At 40.3% G+C, this 25,641-nt stretch overlaps 2 protein-coding genes across 8 annotated transcripts in view; one reads left to right on the forward strand and one right to left on the reverse strand.

Moving 5' to 3' along the window:
• Window positions 1-12,249, forward strand: part of LOC133633962 (hydroperoxide isomerase ALOXE3-like) — a 61,408-nt gene extending 49,159 nt beyond the window's left edge. The window contains exon 14 of the mRNA XM_062026814.1: window positions 11,778-12,249. Coding sequence (XP_061882798.1) covers window positions 11,778-11,957 — 180 coding nt within the window. The 3' untranslated portion in view covers window positions 11,958-12,249. The remainder of the gene's footprint in view (window positions 1-11,777) is intronic.
• Window positions 12,250-15,779: 3,530 nt separating this feature from the next.
• The window catches only part of npnta (nephronectin a), a 163,749-nt gene continuing 153,887 nt past the window's right edge, over window positions 15,780-25,641 (reverse strand). For 5 of the 7 annotated variants that reach the window (XM_062026819.1, XM_062026817.1, XM_062026820.1 and 2 more), the window contains 2 exons: window positions 22,697-22,956; window positions 15,780-18,749 (listed from right to left, as the gene is read on the reverse strand). In XM_062026819.1, the coding sequence (XP_061882803.1) occupies window positions 18,621-18,749; window positions 22,697-22,956 (389 nt within the window). In that variant the 3' untranslated portion in view covers window positions 15,780-18,620. The remainder of the gene's footprint in view (window positions 18,750-22,696; window positions 22,957-25,641) is intronic. The other 2 variants (XM_062026822.1, XM_062026821.1) reach the window with 1 other exon arrangement.

Raw genomic sequence — 25,641 nt, forward strand, 5'->3', positions numbered from 1 at the left:
ACAGGTCACGTGCAAGATGTTGTGTATTCGTCTTAGGCAGCGAGCGGTATACACGGTAATCATCTCTGGGAGTGTTGTACCTGTAAGTTTTCCCGCTGCTTTAACCACTCGCTGGAAGCCCTGTTAGTTAGCTTTTGTGCAGCTATCAAAGCCCACTAAGAAACTGTGTCTTAGGACACGGTTTATGGCACAGTTGTCAAAGTTTACCGTTAGTTCCTGCAGGATTTTTGCGCACTTTAATTTTCCTTAAAAAGAAAAGACGTTGTTTGGCCTTTCCAACCATAGAAGCAATGTTAATGTCCCAGCATGGATTGTCTGTCACAGTCACACCTAAACATTTGAAGTGTTCAACCCTCCCTAAAACCTCATTGCAAATAAAGAGTGTGGAGGGTTTTTTGCCCTTTATCCACAAAAGTATACAAGTTCTTCTTTGTTTTTAAAATATACATGGTCCCTGAAAAAAACTATCTGACTATGACGTGCATTTTCGTGCATCACACATTAAATCGGAATACTTTATTTTGACATGCGCAGCACATACAGAAAACGGAAGTAGAAGAAGAAGCAGTGACTTCCGCTCTAAACAAAAGTGGCTCTGTGCATATCTGCTTGTCCGACGCTGTCACGTTATTTATTTGTCTGTTTTTCCTTCTGTTCGCTACTTTTGCTTTACCTCTCTTTTTGAAATGGAGCTATTTTTTGCCCTCCATGTTGTGATGTGTACGGGTTGCCGCACGTCTTCATGGTACGACATTCTGTGTACTTGCCTGAGACTAGCAGTTAGCACCTGGAGTAGCTGTAATGTCGTGAATAAAACAGCTCGTTGAGACGACAACTGGATCCATTCTTTTATTGTTACATCGACACATTGCACTCCAGACCATTCTTTTGTTTTTGTTAGTCTTGTTCTTAGAGCACCAAACTCAACAACAGTATGTAATGCTACTGGAAGACCCTCCTGCCTCGTTAAGATCTCCCGTTTGGGAACACTTCGGCTTTGCGGTGCTATACAACAATGGAGGACGAGAGGTGGACAAAGCTTAAGCGGTTTGCCGACATTGTTCAGCAGCAGTAGGGTATGCTTCTGGCAACACGTCAAACATGCTAACCCATTTGAAGAGGCACCACCCCCAAGAGAAAGACAAACAAACACAGCTCCCCACCGCATTAAAGCAGCCTCTCCTCGGCGAGTCAGACAGGGCTAAAGCAATAACAAATGCCGTTGGTGTTTTTATAGCAGCAGATTTAAGACCACATTGCATTAAAAACTATATTTTGAGCCACTTCTATCGTGGAAGAACAATGAGCCCATATATCTTCTTACTGCCAAGTTAGCCAGGCACTACCTCGCCATACCTGCTACCTCAGTGCCCAGCGAAAAGGTATTTTTCACAGCTGGAGACATTGTAACTGCAAGCAGGTCTGGTCTTTCTGCAGACAATGTGGATAAACTGATTTTTCTGGCAAAAAAACATGAAGATTGAGTGAAAGTCACCAGGGTTAAAGGCTGGGCGGAAAAAAGAAAAGTTAATCTGAGGCTGAGTTGACTTGAAACTGTTTAATATTGCACTTTTTATATGTAGAAGAAAAGTTTTATCATTTTATTTAATCTGAGCAGCAACTTGAAGCAGTTTAATGTTGCACTTTATATTTAGAAATGTTGCACTTTATATGTAGAAAGGTTTTGTTAAGAAACCAATTCTGAGCCTTATCTTATTTAGTTGTTTTTTTTATATATGTTGACCACATTAACTCTGGCAATCGACCCTGTGTGTATGTGTATGTTATTATGATCCTTAGCATTCATGACTGCCTGCTGTTGCACTGATCAGCCTAGCGGTGGCTCACATCCATCACACACAGAGCTATTTCTACTTTTGGGCAGAATTATTATAGTGTTCCCAATGTTAAAAGGATAAAGCCATTGTTTACAAATTTGGTAAATAAAGAACCAAAAAATGTATATTTTGTTGTTTTCTTCCTGTACCGAAAATGAACCGAACCGTGACCTCTAAACCGAGGTACGTACCGAACCGAGATTTTTGTGTACTTTTACACCCTTACTATACAGTCATGTCTGACGAGGCTGTAGAGCAGTGGGCTTAGTAGAAAGCCCTGTGAGGCCCTGGTGTTGATAGCGTGTTGGAGAAGTCTACTTTCCTATTCCCTCGTACTGTGTGCGGTTAGTTAAAAAGTCCAGAATCCGTCAGAGAGGGTGTTGTTCACACCGTGATTGTGGAGCTTAGATCTAGGTTTGTTTGGCCGTATTGAATTGAAAGCTGAACTAAAATCTCAAAGAGCAACCTTGCAGAGGTATTATTCAGCTCAAGATGTCCCAAGGGTCTGTGGAGTCTTATAGCAATGGTGTCTCCTGTCGATCGGTTCTCACGGGATGCAAACTGGTATGGATCAGGTGATGGTAATACTGAATCTGTATTATCTCTATCAAAATGGGCCTAAACATTTTAAATTCCTCAACTAAGGTGGCACTACTATTTGGTGAGGAAGAAGTATTTTTTTAATTGTAGTTGCCTTGGCACCGTTACACACCTGCTACGGATCTGAGTCATCCAGCGTTTTTGACTTGGCAACACACGGACTTGTTTAGATGATGGTACACAGTCGACGCATAGTGCAGCACTGTTGAGGTGTAGTCGTCCAGATATTCACGTGAAAGTGCACTCTCATCTCTAAAAACGTCTCAAAAAGTGTAGTAAGAACAGTCATGGAGCTTAGGGATAGCATCTTCTGGCCATGTTCTTAAAGTACTAGGAGAGTCGAAAAAATGTAACCTCTATATTGAAGCCATTATCATATATATCTGATTTATGACACCAAAAGACTTCCAAAGTTTCTGAATAAATAGATATGATCAAAATAGTATCAATCTCACAGAAATTCCTGAGCCATTTTGAGAGTAAATGACAAAGCCAGTCACATGATCCATGACGCAGCGTTAGGAACAACAGATCTTTTCCCCATCAACAATAATGCTAATAAAGCAGACTTTGTGAGAGCCAACAACAGCTGCTTTGGTAAAAATTAAGATCCAGAACCTTATATTTTTGAGCCTGAACACGCAGAGGATGAGCAATAAGTTTTGGAAGCCGAGTGTTTAGCAGCACTGCTAGGTGCTAATCATACAAATTAACCATAAAACCATAGTAAAACAAATACTTACTGTACAATTTCCACTGTCGCTGGGATGCCGACCGACAGGACGCTCACATAATCCTGTTTAGAAGAAGATTCCATCGCAATCCTCACGAAGGCTTGAAAATAAATTTGCCACAACTTGGGTCTTTTTGTGTCTTTTTTGCCATCTCGGGAGATGTCAATGTCGACCAGCCTCTCGGTCCATGGCCACATTTGTCTACTACCAGGTGAGAAATGCATTATTCATAATCTTGAATTAACTTTTACCAACTTTGAGCCAAAGCAGAAGCAGTGTGTCAACAATAGCAGCTTAAGCTAGCATTAGCTCACTGCTATCAATGCACCACTAAAACTGGTATTCTGCGTCATCGCTTATAATAACTTGACTCAATTGTTAGCTATTTATTTACGATTTCGAATGCACAAAAAAAAGCCAAGCGTATGTGTTTTTGTCTTGCAGAAGGATTGTGAATGATAAACAGCACATCTATTTCCACTTTCTGCCTATTTCCACTATGACTGATCTGATAATATGGTCAGAGTGCAGAAGCGTTACTACCGTGATGTAGAATCTATGAAAATTGCTAAAAGATATTCAGAGCGGAAGATTCAAAACAGCTGACTGAATTTGTGGCATTTTCTGATGTTTAGACAATATTTTTACATATTTTGCGGATTTTAAAAACAATTTGATATGGTTTAATGGATGCAATGAAACCCAAACAAGCATATAAATTCAACTTGTTTTTTCCACTCCGACACAGCAGTTCAGATTTTAGGTGTGTATCGCGGGTGTAGCAGAAGAGAAAGGTGGTCTAACAGGTATAATTGAGGGTAGGCGTGGGCTCTGTATGCACTGCCAAGTTTATGTAAACCTGATCCAGCGTTTTCCTCCCTCGGTTGCACAGTTTAGGCTTCGATGAAACGTAAACATGTAACTGTTTTTACAGTCAAGACTAGGGATGATACTCGAAACCGGTTTTCCCGGTTGTTTGATAAGAAAAGAACCGAGTCCTCGGACTCGAATCCCTTTTTGAGAACCGGTACCCGTTATCGAGACCACTATAGTAAAGGAAAAGAGTTGATTCTTTATTCGAATCCCGTCCCGACCAGAAATGCTCCGTGGGACATCACAATAAATGACGTCACGTAGCTCAGTCATTAGGCGCAGATAGCGAAAGCAGGAAAACAATGGACGGGAAAAAGCGCTCCAAGGTGTAATAAAGTTCAAAACAAAAGCTATAATCCATCGAATAACTTTACTGAGAGATTTTAGCAGGGTAAAACACATGACGAACACTTTTACGACCAACCGGAAACATAGCAACGCACCTCCTTTACGGCAGCTGTCGCAACGTTCTTAAAACAACCGCAGCACATACATATATATACAACATATCTCCCTTTTTTAACTTTTGTTTTTCTTTCCTTGTAAACAAAACAAAATCACACTGTAGATGTGTTGTCTGTCTAATTATAAATAATGCAGACGAGGCGTGTTGGCTGAGTTCTTGACGTTTACTTTCACAGCGTGGCAACATGCAACAATTTTCGGGGCTACCGCGCGTGCTCGTAACTCCCGTTGCATGCTGGGTAGTGTAGTTGTTATATTCTCTAGCTCATAACATTTTTCCCCCATAAAGAAATAATGTTAACTCAATAAAGTGTATTTCTTTTTTTAGCTTTAACTTTTCATTTATTAGCATTGTAACCACATTTGCAAATAACTTTTCTCTTCATAGAATGTTCTTTCAATAAAGAAATAAAGTGCAAAAATGTCAAAGCATCATAACAAACAGTTATGTCAAATAGCAGCAGAAGTGCACTTTTTGGAGAGCTATTTTCAGTTTTGTGCCCAAGGGACTGATTTTATTTAACACTATATTATTATTTATACACCTATAGTGATCACAGAGACAGGTTGTTTTTGTGTTACTGTATATATTTGTTTCTCTGAAAAATCCCACTTAATATACTTTGGGTAACAACAGTCAATATTTATTTATTTTATTTTATTTTTTTAGGTGGGTAACAGTCAATATTTATTTATTTATTAGATTTTATTTTTTTATTATTTAATAAAAGTGAGCTTTTGTTCAACCAAATATTGTGTGTTTTTTTCCATATACAACAACCTATCTGGACTCGATAAGAGAATCGATAAGGAATCGGTTCGATAAGAGGATTCGATAATAGGCTCGAACTCGATAATTCCTTATCAAACATCATCCCTAGTCAAGACTAGTTAGTCTGTGCTGACTGATGGGATTCCGTCTTAGCTTCTCCAGATGAATTAGACTTAGCACATTATCCCGATTGGCAAACGGGAAATTGCTGTAATGTCCTCCTTATTTGTGATGTTAAATGCATGAGAGGCTTACATATAAAAAGGTACTCTCATTCATTTCCTGATAATAATACACTTAATATATTTTGTTCACATCAACGTGTAGCACCACAAAGAGACGACGGAGCAAAAATATGAGTGTCCTAACTTCTTCCACCAAAGTCCACTTACGAGGGATCCAATTTGTAATTTAGTAAAAAAAAGAGAGAGAGAGGCAAAAAACATGTATTCAAAGACAACGGACCAATACAAATAAAATTAGTCACAAATTGCCTCTGAATTGTACTTATAACACCCTTGAGGTAGCCTAAATACAATAATGTTAAAGTATTTATTCAACCACAAAAACAATTTCAGAAGGAACAACATTATTTTTGAGTGTTCTCATCCAGGTCTTTGTAATCTCAGGGCATTCAATCAATCACAACTGGACTGTTGGTTTGTCTGAGAAGACGTTTCATCTCTCATCCAAGTAGGCTTCAGCAGTTCATGCTCATAGACTTAGATTGTTAGATCTAGTCTTAAACTTAGATAGGTCTTATCTAGTCTAGTAGCTGGTGCCAAAACCCCAACTATTTGTACTCCAACACAAGGAGGGTGTGCCTTGGCAAGGATGGCTCCGCCCTATTTTCAAGAGAAAAACAGCTGTTAAGATGCAAAATAGCAACCCTTCTTGTCAATGCCAACGACAGTCGGTAAAGTGGAATTTCTCCTCGTTGGCATTGAGAAATTGTGTGGCACAGGAGTTGGCTGTCAGGGCCAGCATGGCCTTCTCTACTAAATCATGATCATAAATTGATAAAAAATAATTGTATTTTTAATTTACTTTCCCTAAATATATACAATTATTCATCATATTATCTTCTTGTCGTATTAGGCTCCAGTGTTGCTGTTTTTACATTAGAGCTTTTATTCAATCAGAATTCAGCTAGCTTGTTGCCAGCGCTGTATAAAATCTGCCAAAGGCCTTCTGAATCAACAATGTGGCGGTCTGTGCAGTGTAGGTGAACAGGGAACATACCGTCGATAAACAGTTGCGATAGCCGATCAGATCCTGAGTTGTTGACCGTTGAACGTGACATTAACTCCTCCTGTGATTAAATTAGTATCCAATTACAAATTGTGAGAGAAGCAAATCAAACAGAGCCGCACTTGGCTAGCAGAGAAATCTGATACATAGTCGCTTTTTTAACCCATGGAGGCTGAAGGAGAGCAAAATGTTCATTAGGTTGTAGATATATATTTGCAATGCCATTTTCAAAAAGGACATTACAAGAGAAGCTAGATCTAATGAGACGAGTTCGGCTGACCCCCGAGCTTGCTAACCTGTCCCAGCCGGTGAAATGGTTTGGCCGCCACTTCCAATTGAATCAACCAACTATGAGCGGTACTCCTGGCTTCCGGCTTCCGATTCTGAGTTCAAATATTTGATTTCTTTACTTTTTCATGTTTGATATGTTTTTACATTTATTTACAATTTGACACTACCACGTAAGATGTGCTTTAATAGCTAATGCGGGTTTGTTGATTTTTAAATGGGTCAGAAGATAGCCCGTTTTGTACACTATTGAGGTGGCTCAATGCCCAGTGGTGTGCAGATGTGTTTCTGTATGGTATTTCTTCAGCTGTGGTCATGTGGTGACATACATTTTGGTATTATGAGAGGTATTTATTAAAGTCGGACTAAGTAGGATACTACTAATGCACGGCCCGCCAGTGGAACGACCACCATCAGCACAAAATCAGTCGGAATTATCCCCGTTAGCATTCCATTCAGTTGTAAAAGTTGGCACAAAATGAGCATCTGTCACCAGAATGTTACTAACTCCTGTTATTTGTTGGAGGCTAAATTGGTCTTTTAGGAATGATTGAAAGGACAGTGTTGTATGTGGGAGACAGGTGGTGTCACCGACCACCTCTTCTGTTCAGGGATGGTTTTTCAACCTTGTCATAGATGGCTTCCCTCACTCCTCTTTTGTACCATCTGTCCTCCCTGTCCAGAATATGTACAGTTTTGTTCTTAAAGGAGTGCTGTTTCTCCCGGAGGTGCAGGTAGACAGCTGAGTCTTGGCCTGAAAAGTTTGCTCGTCTATGCTGTACCATACGCCGGCTTAGTGGTTGTTTTGTTTCTCCAATATATGAATCAGTGCATTCATCATTACACTGGATAGCATACACCAGATAGTTTTTGTGGGTGTGGGGTGTCCGGTCTTTAGGATGCACCAGTCTCTGTCTCAGGGGGTTGCCTGGTTTAAACTGTACTGGGATGCTGTGTTGACTTTTTATATACTGTATATATTTATTATTTGTAAAAATTATGATTTGGTAAGTCAGCGCGGTTGAATTCCCCTGCTACAAGAACGCTGTCGGGGTGTGCGACCAGGCTATTGTCAATGCTGTCATGTATTTGTGCTAGCACTAGTTTCACATTGGCAACTAGAGAATCGCACAGATGTAAACAGTGGCATAACTCCCTAGGGAGATAGCACGGTCTGCATTTTATCAGCAAAATCAACTCCACGTCTGTGTTACAGTTTATCCACTCACGACGTGTATGCACCAGTTGTTGTGAGTATAAACACACAATCCTCCGCCGGTCTTCTCACCAGAATCTGCAGTGCTGTCAGCTCGGTGGGCAGTGAAGCCAGCGAATTCAGTAGCCACATCTGGGATGGTGATTTTCAGCCAGGTTTCCGTAAAAATTTGAGCTACACAAGCTCATCGTGGCTATAAAGTATTGCCAGTGCGACAAAAATATGCCAGAAAACAAAGTAGCATCAACAAGGTGCAAAGACTACGCCGGCTGTAAGAGCTCCTGGCTGATACGACCACGCATGTTGCCACTGACAGCCAACAAAAACTCACACTTGAGGTCCTTAGAACAAAAAATTATTTAGGTGTGAATTTGAACTTTTTTTAAGGTTAAAAGTATCTTTGGGATAAACAATAACAGAAATATGTACAAAAAACATATCTGTAGGATTTAAACTAAGACTACGGTAAGTTGAATTACCCTTAACACTAAAAACGAGTATTGGTTGCCCGTCCGTGCGTCCTGAAATTAGTTTACCATGAAACATAGTCATTTGTATTCATTAAATAGTAGGGATATTGTTAGGATCCGCTGCCCGGATTATAGTTTGTTTACGTTTTCAAGTCACATGTGTTTTCAGCACCTTGTGTTTGTTTGTTTCTGTTGCCATGACGGCAGATTATGCTCAGCTGCCTCTGGTTAGTGTTCGAGACGCTCACCTGTTGTCCGGGCACTAATCAGAGGGCTATTTAGTCTTTGCCCTGGCCTCACTCGGTCTGGCTTCCTAATTTGCTTTTACGCAACAGCTAACGACTACATTGATTCCTGCTAGTTTTCATGCTATGCTATTTTGCTTGCTAGCTCCCACGCTAGTCCCTTTGTTTTTTGTCTTCCGTGCTATGAGCACGTTTTTGTTTTTCCTGTCGGATTTATTTGCTTAAATAAATCATTTTCCTACCTGCACGCTGTGTCCGAAGCCGTCTGCATTCCTGGGAGAACAACCTCGCACCACGATGCGACCAGGTCGTTACAGTAGCAAGCCAGCAAGAAAAGGTTCTCCCGCAGCGAGCACGTTGGAGGAGATGGACGAAGGTGCGTGGATGGTGTTGCGAGCGATGGAGGCGGAGACTCTTCGCTATTCCCCCTCGGAGCGCCAGGACCTGATCTGGGGTCCTGACGGAAGATTGGTCCCAGTCAACTCCGAATGGCCCGAGGACATCGCCACACCTCCGCACCACCGGACGCGTCAGCGAAGACGGAAGCCGCCCAAAAGGTCTTCGCTTTGCTGCCAAGACGCGCCACTCCCTCAAACTCCTCCACCGGTACACAGAAAGCTACATTCAGCCCAAGATTCCCCTCCTCAGATGTTTGGCAACCCAATTGATCACTTCGCCAAACATTTTTCCGACTGGGCTGTCAGTCACATGGACAGCGGCAACAATGACGTCATTCCGTGGGCGCCCGCTGATGAGGTAACTCCGCCCACTTCTGATAACGTCATAGATCAGGATTTTTTTTTTCTACCCTCAGCTTCCTTTTGTCAGCCGCTTCCTAAGGACTTTAATTCTAAAGTAAAACATTATCAGGACATTTTTGTTAAATGTAAATCTAGTCAGTCCCAGTCACTTTATGACTCTCAATCTCCACCTCCTGTTACTATTGCTCCGCCCACTACACAGACTTTTTCCCCCTGTGCTCCTATCCAATCTCAAGTGGGGTGTGAGAATGGACATTTTGGACATTTTAAAGGGGAGGAGTATACCCCCCTCCTGACCTCCCTCCACCCACCCTTGAAGACGGTTCCAAACCACAAGGAGCGCGTCTGGTATCCGCTTTTTGAGGGGGGGGCTAGTACTGGGAGCTGTGCTAGTGGGGTGGCACAACTACGCTCAGCCAAGCCACAACCTCCTGCCCGGCCACCGCCACCAGTTTTTCGGCGTGCTAAGCCGCAACCTCCTGCTCAGCCACCGCCACCAGTCCTTCGGCAGGCTAAGCCGCAACGTCCTGCTCGGCCACCGCCACCAGTCCGTCTGCGTGCTAAACCGCAACCACCTGTCCGGCCGCCACCACCGGTTTTTCGGCCTGCTAAGCCGCAACCGCCAGCTAGGCCACCTGCACCTAAGCTAGCGCCAAGGCTAAGGCTAGCACCAGCTCCACCACCGGTTCCAGTACCTGCACCTTGGCTGGTTCCCACACCAGTACCTGCACCTCGGCTGGTTCCCGCACCAGTACCTGCACCTCGGCTGGTTCCAGCACCAGTACCTGCACCTCGGCTGGTTCTCGCACCAGTACCTGCACCTCGGCTGGTTCCAGCACCAGTACCTGCACCTCGGCTGGTTCCAGCACCAGTACCTGCACCTCGGCTGGTTCCCGCACCAGTACCTGTACCTCGGCTGGTTCCAGCACCAGTACCTGCACCTCGGCTGGTTCTCGCACCAGTACCTGCACCTCGGCTGGTTCTCGCACCAGTACCTGCACCTCGGCTGGTTCTCGCACCAGTACCTGCACCTCGGCTGGTTCTCGCACCAGTACCTGCACCACGTCTTTTCTCTAAAGCACCAGAAAGAAAACTACACACCAAGTTTTTGTTTGATACCCTCACACGTCACAACAAACTTGTGAAGACTTTGAAACCGCAATATATTGTAAAATACTGTTACACGCTAATTAATTACACATTTAGATGAATGTGCAGGACACTTTGCTGGATTAAAACATTTATTTAAGAAGTCACTTCATCGTGCATTGATACTTTTTATTTCCTGGGGATGCTAATGACACAGATTTTGTGTAATGGCATTTATCCTTTTGATTTTGTTAGTTTTCCAATCCATGCATCGTGTTCTAAGTAAAGGTCTATATGTGCCTTGTGAGCGAATGGCGTCCGGTCTCGGGTGTCAACTTAGAAACTTTGTCGCTAAATCTGGTGACTTTCAAATCCTCTTGCTGACTTTTTTGTAAACTATTCGCGACAAACCTGGCGACTTTTTCCGATGTTACTGGAGCATTGTCTTGCGTCGCGGAGAATCTGAGGTGTAAAGCACACTACAGGTACTGTCCTCAGCGAGCAGTGCCTGGCACTGCCATGAGCCCCTCCCCCGTTCCAAAGCAGTCACAGGCGGTCAGTCTAATTGCAGCGAGTGCTGCTGCTGTTGTGTAACGCTACATTAATCACTGCAACATCCCAATCCCATCGTTCATGTTAATGAGCCAGTCAATAGATGAGAATAATGTCACAGCCATCTAGTCTTTTGATTATATTTGATTCTCTAATACTGTAATTGGGTTAAATCGACTAAATAAAGTTTAACTAACCAGAACAAAGACAAATGACCAAAGTAAATATTGACAGTGTCACGGTGAGGGGTGACATCCATTACCTGCATTGTTAACCATCTTGTACTATCAGTTTTTCACTATTTAGAGCATACAGAAAAGGGAAAGATTGTGGGATGATGGCAAAAATTCCATTAAAAATGCAGTTTTCCTCTAAGGTGTTACACGCAAAGATTTTCGAAATCTGAAAAGATTTTTCACTTGTTTCAGACCTCTTACATATATTAACCAATGTATTGCACAAGAGAACCAATGTTTTACAAGTGATAAGGCATACTTGTCAACGTTTGCATATGAAAAATGAGGGCAATGTGCTGAGAGTAGAGAAAATAAGGCAAACACTGGACTATTGCTGTTAACTGAATAAAGCCGTTAATTGGAGAATTTGTGATAACTATTCCTTAGGTTGCCCTGGGACACTACCCAGAGGACCACTTCACTGAAGAGACCCCCCGCCAGCTGCAGAGGGAGTTTAAAGCAGAGCTGGAGGTGCTGACTACAGACATCAGGAAGAGGAATGCAGATCTGGAAATCCCTTACACTTACCTGGATCCAAAGAGCGTGGAGAACAGCGTGGCCATCTAAAACTAGTCTACCAACGTGTCGTATATTTCTGCTTTGATCTTATGTTATGCATTAATATTTGCCTTTTTGCATAATAATGAATAATAATTTATATTTGCCTTTTTGCAATGCTGAAAACAGGTACTGAAACAGAACCTCTAAATAAGCAAAATCAGATAAAAGTGAAAGTATAACTACTCACCTTTTGAAGGCACAGCAAGATGTTTGCAGAACTGTACCTACACCTAGTGGCCTGTCATAGGTATTGCTTGATTCAACTAAATAAAGTGTCATTTTTTTTGCATCTGTTTGGAAAAGTTACTTTGTGTATGCATATTGCACTGAGAAGCCACACGCTTTCTTATGGCCATGTCCTCTTCTATGGTTATCGTTTAAACTCCCAAGTTTTGGTTTTAAACATGAGGGGTATAAAGTGTAAAGCAGGGGTGGTCAAAGTGGGGTTCATTTGCAGCCCGCTGCATATTGTCGAAATAAAATCAAACAAAAAAGCAACAGTAGAAAAAAGATGTACTATAATGACAAAAAGTTGAAATGTTGATACTAATAACTAATTATATGATTTGTCAACTGTAATAACAAAGCTGACACAATGTTTAGTCTTTAAATGTATAAAATGTGCAGGTAGGCCTTCGGTGGGTGTTCCGGTTCTGGCCTGGCTGGTGGGCTAGTCTGTGGGTTGTCCTGCAGAGCTGCCTGGCATTGTATTGTAATGCATTGTTTTATTTGGTGTGTATGTGTATGCGTGTGTGGGGGTGTTGGGGTGTGCTTGTGGCCCTGCCTCAGCGTGACGTTCCTGCGTTGCTGCTTACTGCGGAGGGTCTGTCAAGGTAGCACTGGGCGTTGTTATACAGCCGGGTTTCGGGGACCCTACCTGTCCTCTTTTTGTATTAATTTATCCATCCATCCATTTTTTACCGCTTGTCCCTTTCGGGGTCGCGGGGGTGCTGGAGCCTATCTCAGCTGCATTCGGGCGGAAGGCAGGGTACACCCTGGACAAGTCGCCACCTCATCACAGGGCCAACACAGATAGACAGACAACATTCGCACTCACATTCACACACTAGGGACCATTTAGTGTTGCCATTTATGTATTTTTTAAATTGAATACATTCGAAAAATATTTTAGATGTATGATATATTTGTATTAATTTATATACTGTATATACTTTAAATACTTGTTAACTCTTGTTTTATTTATCTATATATGTGTATATGTGTGTATGTGTATGTGTGTGTACAGTATATATATATATATATATATATATATATATATATATATATATATATATATATATATATATATATATATATATATATATATATATATATATATATATATATATATATATATAGTCGTGGTCAAAAGTTTACATACACTTAAAGAACATAATGTCATGGCTGTCTTGAGTTTCCAATGATTTCTACAACTCTTATTTTTTTGTGATAGAGTGATTGGAGCACATACTTGTTGGTCAGAAAAACATTCATGAAGTTTGGTTCTTTTATGAATTTATTATGGGTCTACTGAAAATGTGACCAAATCTGCTGGGTCAAAAGTGTACATACAGTAATGTTAATATTTGGTTACATGTCCCTTGGCAAGTTTCACTGCAATAAGGCGCATCTGGGAGCCATCCACAAGCTTCTGGCAAGCTTCTGGTTGAATTTTTGACCACTCCTCTTGATAAAATTGGTGCAGTTCAGCTAAATTTGTTGGTTTTTTGACATGGACTTGTTTCTTCAGCATTGTCCGGATGTTCTCAATGGGGTTTAAGTCAGGACTTTGGGAAGGCCATTCTAAAACCTTAATTCTAGTCTGATTTAGCCATTCCTTTACCACTTTTGACTTGTGTTTGGGGTTATTGTCCTGTTGGAACACCCAACTGCACCCAAGACCCAACCTCTGGGCTGATGATTTTAGGTTGTCCTGAAGAATTTGGAGGTAATCCTCCTTTTTTATTGTCCCATTTACTCTCTGTAAAGCACCAGTTCCATTGGCAGCAAAACAGGCCCAGAGCATAATACTACCACCACCATGCTTGACAGTAAGAATGGTGTTCCTGGGATTAAAGGCCTCACCTTTTCTCCTCCAAACCTATTGCTGGGTATTGTGGCCAAACAGCTCAAGTTTTGTTTCATCTGACCACAGAACTTTAGACAAGCCTTAAGGTGTCGCTTCTGGAGCAAAGGCTTCCTTCGTGCATGATAGCCTCTCAGTCCATGGCGATGGAAAACACACTTGACTGTGGACACTGACACCTGTGTTCCAGCAGCTTCCAATTCATTGCAGACCTGCTTTTTGGTGGTTCTCGGTTCACTCTTGATCATCCTGACCAATTTTCTCTCAGCAGCAGGTGATAGCTTGCGTTTTCTTCCTGATCGCGGCAGTGACAAAACTGTGCCATGCACTTTATACTTACAAACAATTGTCTGCAAAGTTGCTCTTGGGACCTTAAGCTGCTTTGAAATGTCTCCAAGTGACTTTCCTGACTTGTTCAAGTCAATGATTCATTTTTTCAGATCTGTGCTTAGTTCCTTTGACTTTCCCATTGTCTCGTTTGTAACCGAGTCTAATGACTGCATCACATACTCGACATTCGTACTGGAAAACTTTGTTATGTTTTGCAAATATTAGCTCATCTGGAATTTGATGGCTGCAACATGTTTAAAAAAAGCTGGCACAAGTGGCAAAAAAGACTGAGAAAGTTGAGGAATGCTCATCAAACACTTATTTGGAAAATCCCAAAGGTGAACAGGCTAATTGGGAACAGGTGGTTGCCATGATTGGCTATAAAAGCAGCTTCCATGAAATGCTCAGTCATTCACAAACAAGGATGGGGCGAGGGTCACCACTTTGTCAACAAATGCTTGAGCAAATTGTTTAAGAACAACATTTCTCAACCAGCTATTGCAAGGAATTTAGGAATTTCACCATCTACGGTCCGTAATATCATCAAACGGTTCAGAGAATCTGGAGAAATCACTGCATGTAAGCAGCAAGGCTGAAAACCAACATTGCATACTGCATCAAAAAGCGACATCAGTGTGTAAAGGATATCACCACATGGGCTCAGGAACACTTCAGAAAACCACTGTCAGTAACTACAGTTTGTCGCTACATCTGTAAGTGCAAGTTAAAACTCTACTATGCAAAGCGAAAACCATTTATCAACAACACCCAGAAACGCCGCCGGCTTCGCTGGGCCCGAGCTCATCTAAGATGGACTGATGCAAAGTAGAAAAGTGTTCTGTGGTCTGACGAGTCCACTTTTCAAATTGTTTTAGGAAAGTGTGGGCATTGTGTCTTCCGGAACGAAGAGGAAAAGAACCATCCGGATTGTTATAGGCACAAAGTTCAAAAGTCAGCATCTGTGATGGTTTGGGGGTGTATTAGTGCCCAAGACATGGGTAACTTACACATCTGTGAAGGCGCCATTAATGCTGAAAGGTACATACAGGTTTTGGCGCAACATATGTTGCCATCCAACAACGTTATCATTGACGCCCCTGCTTATTTCAGCAAAACAATGCCAAGCCACGTGTTACAACAGCGTGGCTTCATAGTAAAAGAGTGCGGGTACTAGACTGGCCTGCCTGTAGTCCAAACCTGTCTCCCATTGAAAATGTGTGGCGCATTATGAAGCCTAAAATACCACAACGGAGACCCCCGGACTGTTGAACAACTTAAGCTGTACATCAAGCAAGAATGGGAAAGAATTCCACCTGAAAAGCTTCAAAAATTGCTGTCCTCAGTTCCCAAACGTTTACTGAGCGTTGTTAAAAGGAAAGGCCATGTAACACAGTGGTAAAAATGCCCTTGTGCCAATGTGTTGCTGCCATTAAATTCTAAGTTAATGATTATTTGCAAAAAAATAATAATAAGTTTCTCAGTTTGAACATTAAATATCTTGTCTTTGCAGTCTATTCAATTGAATATAAGTTGAAAGGGATATGCAAATCATTGTATTCTGTTTTTATTTACGATTTACACAACGTGCCAACTTCACTGGTTTTGGGTTTTGTATTTGTCCGTTTTTTGTTCAAATGTGCAACAAGTTTCTTTTTAAAAGATAAAATAATTAAGTTATTATGTGTGTCAAACATATTTTATTTACATTCTGCATTTGTGCTAATTTGAATATGTTGAATGTTTTCATGCATATCACAAACAAATGTAAAAACCCTTCATCATCATCATCATCATCATCAATGCAGCATACAGTACATGTGCTTTACAGGTTGAAGGGAGCGTCGTGAAGCACAACACAGACCTTGTATTCATAACACATGTATGCATGGTGCATTACAACAGTGGAGCTTTTGTGTTATTTAACAATTTGGAAAGCACACAACATGAGCGTATGTACACACAAATACATTTACAGCCACCGTCGCTGTCCAATGCAAAACCGCAAATCTTCATATTTTCTGAGTCGTTGCTCTTTTTACACTCACTAAATGTGGAAATAGCCGCTTTTCATTGGACAGCCGTGGAGTACAGTTTATAAAAGCTGGAGACTTGTCTGTGACTGGATAACTAAGTCGTAAAATAAAAATGGAGTATTTATGAAAAATTAGTGTGGAGTGTTTTCATAGACAGAAACTGTGAAAAAAAACCTAAATAAACGTACTAAAAAAACTTAGTTGTAGTTATGATTGGGAAAAGTAGCATTTTGTGAAGTACAAAGTCCTAATTTTGCAAGACAGAAGCTGAGATGTTTTGGATTGATGTACTTTTACGACAAGTACATTTGACCAATCAATAAAAAAATACTTGATAAAAAGTATCGGAATATTGCTGATAAAATTATGTGTTATAATTTTGTAAAAAGCCAGTGAGATCACAAAAAGTTGCAATTTTACAAAAATAACTGATTATAATGCAAGAATAAATACCCAAGTTATTTTTTTCTTTATTGGTTTTGTCCTATCAATAATATATTTGTTGTCCTACAAATGTTGATTCAATTCCAACAATATTACTACTTGTAAAATTGTCCACCTTATTTTCCCTCAACTTCTCTCGTTAGAAAGAAAAGAAGAGAATTTTGATTTGATGCTGAACTCTTTTTCTTGTGTAACATTACGCCTCGTAAATATCTAACTTGGTGGTAATATTACTTTGTCTCCTAAAACTGACAGCAGCTTTATCCTCACAAAATTACTTTCTTGTGAAAACGCCTTCTTTCCGGCGTAATCTTGTCAAATGTGTTCTCGTATTACTTTTTAGTGTCAGAAGAAAACGACCGCTACTGTTTTATCGTAACATGTTTTTCCATCAAAGTTCTAACTTGCGTCCTAATATTACTTTGTCCTGTAAAAAAACATCTTACTTCCAGTAGAGTCAGGTTTTTTTTTTCGTGTAGAATTGCAAGTTTATAAATTTGTACACTTCCCAAAATTTGATCGAAAATCTCGTAACATTTCCACCCTATTTTCATATTGTTACATTTTATTGTGAATATTTCACTTTACAGCCCATTTGTGCTCAAATGTCAACCATATTGTCCTTTGACATCTTTTTATTGTAAATATGCAACTTTTTGGCACTATAGCTCAGCTTTTTTTGTCCTAAAATTTTAACCTCATCATAACGTTATGTTTTATCGTAAATATACATCTTTATTCCTGCCACAGCCTAACTTTTTAGTCCTAAAATGTCAACCTTATATTATGTGACCTTTTTATGTGAATATGCAACTTTATTCTGATCAAACTGTCTTTTGTAATACAATTTTAACCTCATCATAATGTTACGTTTTATTGTAAATATACAACTTTTTTGTCCTAAAATTTCAACTTTATATTATGTTACCTTTTATTGTGAATATTTCTGATCAAACTGTCTTTTGTATTAAAATTTCAACCATGTTACATTTTATCGTCAATACATGAATTTATTCCCGTTACATCCCAACTTTTCTTTCTTAAAATTTCCACCTTAAATTTTGTGTGACCACTTTTAATGGTAAATATGACTTTATAGCTCAACTTCCTCTGTCTTGAAGTTTCAATGTTATTCTTGTGTTACTTTTCATCGTGAACACATGACTTTATGCCCGCTGTAGCTCTTTTATGTATTCAAATTTTAACCTGGTAAATATATGTTATTCCACAATAACAACATTTTGTCATAAAAACAGCTTACTTGTAATATTACCTTGTCTTCTAATTCAAATTATGTGCCCACTTGTTTCCTTTTAAAATGATATTTTTGTTCGCGTAAATGAACACACTTTGTCTTCGCACAATATCGCTACTTTTATCTGTATTCCCGCTAAAGGTCCAACTCTTTGTCTTAATATTTCAACCTTGTTCTCGTGTTAAGTTATTTTCTAAATGTGACTTTATTCCTGCATTATCTCAGCAGTTTTAGAATTTAGCACTTTTCTTTCCTTTTTAGCACTTTTTCTTTGAACCTTGTTCCTCGTAAAATGTCAACATGATTCTCCTGATCTTACTTTTGGGGACCGAGTTGTCTTTTGTCAGGCGTCGCAGATCAGAACAGCAAGTAAAAAAACTGATGTACCTTGGTGTCTCCATGGTAACCACACAGAAGCAAGCGGCCCCCATGCTGCTGCGAGTTCAGTCTTCAGTGGCGTGTTGTTCACTGTGTCGGCAGCACGGGGGCGCCAGTGAGGCGAAAACAAACGTCACCTTGTCTCATTGAGATGACTTTTTTTTCCGCTTCGGGGCGAGAAAGTCGTCCGTGCAGGAGCCTTTGCTCAAGGAGAGGTCGTCCAACGCCATCTCGCCGCTTCTGCCCCGCCCGCGCTCGCCCTTCAGCACCACCTGTTGGCAGCACATCGCATTGCATCATCACATCGCTGCTGCATTTAGAACAGGGCTGGACAATACGTCGAAGGTAGTGTGAGTACAAACCCCGTTTCCATATAAGTTGGGAAATTGTGTTAGATGTAAATATAAACGGAATACAATGATTTGCAAATAATTTTCAACCCATATTCAGTTGAATATGCTACAAAGACAACATATTTGATGTTCAAACTGATAAACATATTTCTTTTTGCAAATAATCATTAACTTTAGAATTTGATGCCAGCAACACGTGACAAAGAAGTTGGGAAAGGTGGCAATAAATACTGATAAAGTTGAGGAATGCTCATCAAACACTTATTTGGGACATCCCACAGGTGAACAGGCTAATTGGGAACAGGTGGGTGCCATGATTGGGTATAAAAACAGCTTCCCAAAAAATGCTCAATCTTTCACAAGAAAGGATGGGGCGAGGTACACCCCTTAGCATCTACAGTGCATAATATCATCAAAAGGTTCCGAGAATCTGGAGAAATCACTCCACGTAAGCGGCATGGCCGGAAACCAACATTGAATGACCGTGACCTTCGATCCCTCAGACGGCACTGTATCAAAAACCGACATCAATCTCTAAAGGATATCACCACATGGGCTCAGGAACACTTCAGAAAACCACTGTCACTAAATACAGTTTGTCGCTACATCTGTAAGTGCAAGTTAAAGCTCTGCTATGCGAAGCGAAAGCCATTTATCAACAACATCCAGAAACGCCGCCGGCGTCTAAGATGGACTCATGCAAATTGGAAAAGTGTTCTGTGGTCTGACGAGTCCACATTTCAAATTGTTTTTGGAAATATTCGACATCGTGTCATCCGGACCAAAGGGAAAGCGAACCATCCAGACTGTTATCGACGCAAAGTGTAAAAGCCAGCATCTGTGATGGTATGGGGGTGTATTAGTGCCCAAGGCATGGGTAACTTACACATCTGTGAAGGCACCATTAATGCTGAAAGGTACATACAGGTTTTGGAACAACATATGCTGCCATCTAAGCGCCGTCTTTTTCATGGACGCCCCTGCTTATTTCAGCAAGACAATGCCAAGCCACATTCAGCACGTGTTACAACAGCGTGGCTTCGTAAAAAAAGAGTGCAGGTACTATCCTGGCCCGCCTGCAGTCCAGACCTGTCTCCCATCGAAAATGTGTGGCGCATTATGAAGCGTAAAATACGACAGCGGAGAGACCCCGGACTGTTGAACGACTGAAGCTTATAAAACAAGAATGGGAAAGAATTCCACTTTCAAAGCTTCCACAATTAGTTTCCTCAGTTCCCAATCGTTTATTGAGTGTTGTTAAAAGAAAAGGTGATGTAACACAGTGGTGAACATGCCCTTTCCCAACTACTTTGGCACGTGTTGCAGCCATGAAATTCTAAGTTAATTATTATTTGCAAAAAAAAAATAAAGTTTATGAGTTTGAACATCAAATATCTTGTCTTTGTAGTGCATTCAATTGAATATGGGTTGAAAAGGATTTGCAAATCATTGTATTCCGTTTGAATTTACATCTAACACAATTTCCCAACTCATATGGAAACGGGGTTTGTAGATCACATGGCATTAAAAAAAAAATAGACTTCAGCATCAGCCCTGACGACACACCACTGACTAAATGCGGCAAAACTATCAAGCCAGCTAGCCAGTTACCAAGTTAGCCTCCATTGTATAGCCTTTGTTTCTTTCTCTAAACTGAAGAAAGGGTATAAAAATGAGTGGAGGAGCTGGACCAAGCAAAAAGCCAAAATCGTATCACTTTCTACAGAATAGGAGGAGGACTTTTTTTCCACGATGTCATTTTTGAAGTGCATATGCCTCATCTGTCAGACTATTGTTGCACTACCATTAAAGAAGGGAAATGTGGAGCAGCATTTTCGGACTGTTCATAAAAACCACGACACCGACTTCCTACCGACAAGCAAGCTGAGGAGGAGAAAGGTGAAGGAACTAAAATGCCAGTTCTCCGGGCAGCAGTCATTTTTCTCACAGCTAACACCGAAAGCGAAAGCCGCCACAGAAGCGTCGTTCCGCGTGAGTCATTTCATCGTTAAAAAACAAAAGCCCTTCCAAGACGGAGAGATGGTAAAAGAGAGGCGTTCGTTGAAGCATTGTTTCGAGGCTTTAAAAATAAGGCAGAAATATAAGTTCTGGAACTTACTCACAGTGGAGAAGTACCCCAACCTTCTTGAGTGCATTTTTCGGCTCCACTTATTTACGTGAGTCAGAGTTTTCCCACATGAAGATCATTAAATCCAAGTATGGTTCCACCATGAGTGATGAACATTTGGAAGTGTGTTTGAGGCTGGCTCTCAGCAGCTACTGTCCGAACTACGCATCCCTGACTGATTCCATCCAGTGCAAGTCATCAGAGTAAGGTAATGACAAAAAAGTTACATAGTGTTGTGCAATATGGACTCATTCGGTTTTGCAAAGTACATTACCATACATTGTACATATAAAGAATTCTCAATATATTTATTAATAAATATAAGTTTAGCATTTTTGTAGTACAAAACCCAAAACCAGTGAAGTTAGCACGTTGTGTAAATCGTAAATAAAAACAGAATACAATGATTTGCAAATCCTTTTCAACTTATACTCAATTGAATAGACTGCAAAGACAAGATATTTAATGTTCGAACTGAGAAACTTGTTTTTTTTTTGCAAATAATCATTAACTTAGAATTTAAGCCACGCTGTTGTAACACGTGACTTGGCATTGTCTTGCTGAAATAAGCTTGGTTGGCAACATATGTTGCTCCAACACCTGTATGTACCTTTCAGCATTAATGGCGCCTTCACAGATGTGTAAGTTACCCATGTCTTGGGCACTAATACACCCCCATACCATCACAGATGCTGGCTTTTCAACTTTGCGTCTAGAACAATCCGAATGGTTCTTTTCCTCTTTGTTCCGGACGACACGACGTCCACAGTTTCCAAAAACAATATGAAATGTGGACTCGTCAGACCACAGAACACTTTTCCACTTTGTATCAGTCCATCTTAGATGAGCTCAGGCCCAGCGAAGCCGACGGCGTTTCTGGGTGTTGTTGATAAATGGCTTTGGCTTTGCATAGTAGAGTTTTAACTTGCACTTACAGATGTAGCGACCAACTGTAGTTACTGACAGTGATTTTCTGAAGTGTTCCTTAGCCCATGTGGTGATATCCTTTACACACTGATGTCGGTTTTTGATGCGGTACCGCCTGAGGGATCGAAGGTCACGGGCTTAACCGCTTACATGCAGTGATTTCTCCAAATTCTGTGAACCTTTTGATGATATTACGGACGGTAGATGTTAAAATCTCTAAATTCCTCGCAATAGCTGGTTGAGAAATGTTGTTCTTAAACTGTTCGACAATTTGTTCATGTGTTTGTTCACAAAGTGGTGACCCTCGCCCCATCCTTGTTTGTGAATGACTGAGCATTTCATGGAAGCTGCTTTCATAGCCAATCATGGCACAAACCCCAATTAGCTTGTTCACCTGTGGGATGTTCCAAATAAGTGTTTGATGAGCATTCCTCAACTTTCTCAGTTTTTTTTGCCACTTGTGCCAGCTTTTTTGAAACATGTTGCAGCCATCAAATTCCAAATGAGCTAATATTTGCAAAAATTAACAAAGTTTACCAGTTCAAACGTTAAGTATCTTGTCTTTGCAGTCTGTTCAATTGAATATAAGTTGAAAAGGATTTGCAAATCATTGTAGTCTGTTTTTATTTACGATTTACACAACATGCTAACTTCACTGGTTTTGGGTTTTGTAGGTAGATCATTTTGGCTTGGTCATTTTTGAAGTAGCTCGCATAGTGAAAAAAATTACCTCTGATTTAGAATAACACAACTTGGACATCTTTTTAACACTAATTCCGAACACAGATGACGTTTGATGGTGCCGACTTACGCTCTCCAGGCCCATCCCCCACAGCGTTATCTGGGTGTGCCTCCATCGGTTTCCACCCGTACTTCCCCACACGGAAGGATTGTACTGCGTCCCCTTCTTGACGAACACCTGCAGCATGCCCACGTGGTGGCCGGCCAGCTTGTGGCGGAACGTCAGGCACAGGTTGCCCTCGTTCCAGGGAGGGGCCAAGGGGATGACCAGCCTCGCCCCGCGTCCCGTCCTCTTGCTGCCCACTTCTGGTATGGTCAGGTAGCGACCGCCTGGTGAGCGGGAAATAACATTAATTAACACATAAACATAATTATTGGAAGTACATGGTTTTTATTGGACAGCCATACAAAAACATGGAAATATTTATATATTAGTGGACACTTTTTTTTTTTCTATTTTTTTACAAAATTTAAAAAAAAAGCCCTTTTCAGCTTTTTTTTTTTATTTCCATTTTTTTAATGAAAACAATTTTTTTCTTTCTGTTTGTTATGAAGCCTTTTCTGGACAATACTTTCTTCAGGATTCTTTTTGGCTGACATGGCCCAACTATTGAGGAGCTTATGGCGCCCCCTGTTGCTATTGTAATGCAGGCACAAGACAGACTGCATTTTCAAGTCAACAAACAGGACATTTTAATACTTTCTAAAGTATAAAGTCAGAATATTATGAAGAAGAAAGTTACATTTCAAATTTTTCTGTATAGAAAAAAGCCATACATCTCTAAGAATAAAAGTATGTCAGGAATTGTTGATCAATAATTTAAAAATATCTTTACAAACATTTCATACTAGAAAAAAAATAGTACTTACTCTCATGCTATTCTTGTAAAGTTAAAGTTTATCTGGCATCGTTACGGTCATCCCTCGCCATATCGCACTCAAGATTTTGCGGCTTCGCTTTATTCCTTTTTTTAAAGCAATTTTGACATATTTTGGTCTAAATTAAAGTGACTGCAACTTGCTCAGAGTAACATTTTTTAAACCAAAAAAAACGTGAACAACACCGGCTAGCTTTTGTCCCTCGTTTATCAAGACCAATTAGTTCCAGGCCTGATTGTGGTAAACTAATTTCCGCACAGTAGGATTATTATTAATCAATAAAACATTTTCATAGTTATGAGCAAAAAAAACAACAATTTGCTTTACATGTTTTCAACACAATTAGAGCACTTTACACAATAAATAACACCCATGTAGTGGTTTTGAGCCTGGAGGATCCTCCAAGCGTCACTGCTATAGCCTTCACCCGGCCACTAAAACACAGCCACGACCTGGAAATACTTTGTCACATCTCGGGTAATTTGTACAAAGTTAAAACTGGGCTTCTATGCGCTGAAACCACTGGGGTACTGAGAGTTGTTCTGCAAAAACTTGGTCAGCTTGACAGTCGCAGCTACAATCCTTAGCTTTGTCGTTAGCATTCCATATTAGCATTGCTAAAGTTGTTCTACCAGATGTTGGTCAACTTCATTGTCGCGGTGTAGATCGCGCCAAGATTAGCCGCCTGTGTCGTTAGCATGTTCACCTGTGACCCTGAAACGGATGTCCTCCTTGGTGAATATCTTTATCGATTGGCACAACATAATAGTAGAAAATAACTGTAAAATATATAATGCATTAATACAACTTTACCTTTTTTTAGGCCAAAAATATGTAGATACGCTTTAACAAGAAAAATTGTTCACAAAAAAAAAAAAATGCGATGTAGTATATTCTGCTACATATAAAGCGCGATGTAATGAGAGACTACTTTACTTGTTTAAAAAAACTATTTTTTTTTTTAATGAAATGGAAACCACTAGAACTAAGAAAGTTACTAAAACCGATCGGTCACTCAACGACAACAATTCCTAAATTGGTACATGATGGAGAAGTAGCCCGAAGTACATATTGCTTTAGTGCGGTACCCAAGTAACTGCTGTACAATATTAATTCAATATTTCATAAAACTACTGTAGTTGTTTGTAGGAAAATCTATTGCAGAGCGATTCACCTACATAATGAAGAGGGCCGCAATTTCGAGGGCCAAGGGCTCAGTGGCCGAACATCGAAATGTGGATGTTATATTCTTTGGAGACTGTGTTTACTTCATTGCAAAGTAAACACATCGGCTTTCACACTGCACTGTCAATAAATTTATTATTCTGCCCTCACCACTCGTTTCCAGCGTGTGCAGCTAGACAGATAGTTAACGGTATGAAGAAACGGAAGCTCCAGAAGTTTTGTTGAGGATTGATGTTCCTTCTTTTGAATTATTTTCCTTCTTTAGTTTTATTTCTTTACATTTCTTCCTAAATTTAGGTTTGTAAGACTAAAAATATATACATGACACAAGTATAACATCCATTGTTTATTTTTAATAAATAAAATAGAAGTTTTAGTTTTGATATATTCACACAATAAACTACGGATATCTACATTTAACATTGCAAACAATGTAATAGTATGTGACTCATCACAATTAAACCTAATGTGTGGCATTACTGCCCTCTACTGGTCAAATTTACCGCTACATGTATTAAATGAGCTTTTATCGCCAAAGTTACTCTCAGACAAATAACAACACAACCACAAATACAAAAGACATCACAAAGTCAGAAATGTCAATACGAAACAAACTAAATATCTTTATGGGCGTTGCCATATCCCCTTAGGCCGCCAGGTGGCAGTAGAGTGTTGGATATCTTAAAATGTGTTTTGTGGCAATTCCAACTTTGATCACAGCGTCAGTTGCTGTGTAGGCTGCCGCTTTCCATCATTTTCAGCAGACTGCATCGCAAAATGACAACCCCCTACCTTCCTTTCACCTGAGATCCACCCAGGAATGGTGTCATATGAATCCCTTCACTACTGTACTAAGGTCGTGAGCAGAGGATTGTGTCGCTTAACTGAACAAAAAAAGGAGCACAATCTATTTACCGTGTTTGTCTTCATAAACAGGCAGAATAAATGCTG

This window comes from Entelurus aequoreus, linkage group LG18, assembly GCF_033978785.1.
Source record: "Entelurus aequoreus isolate RoL-2023_Sb linkage group LG18, RoL_Eaeq_v1.1, whole genome shotgun sequence".
NCBI classification, from domain to species: domain Eukaryota; kingdom Metazoa; phylum Chordata; class Actinopteri; order Syngnathiformes; family Syngnathidae; genus Entelurus; species Entelurus aequoreus.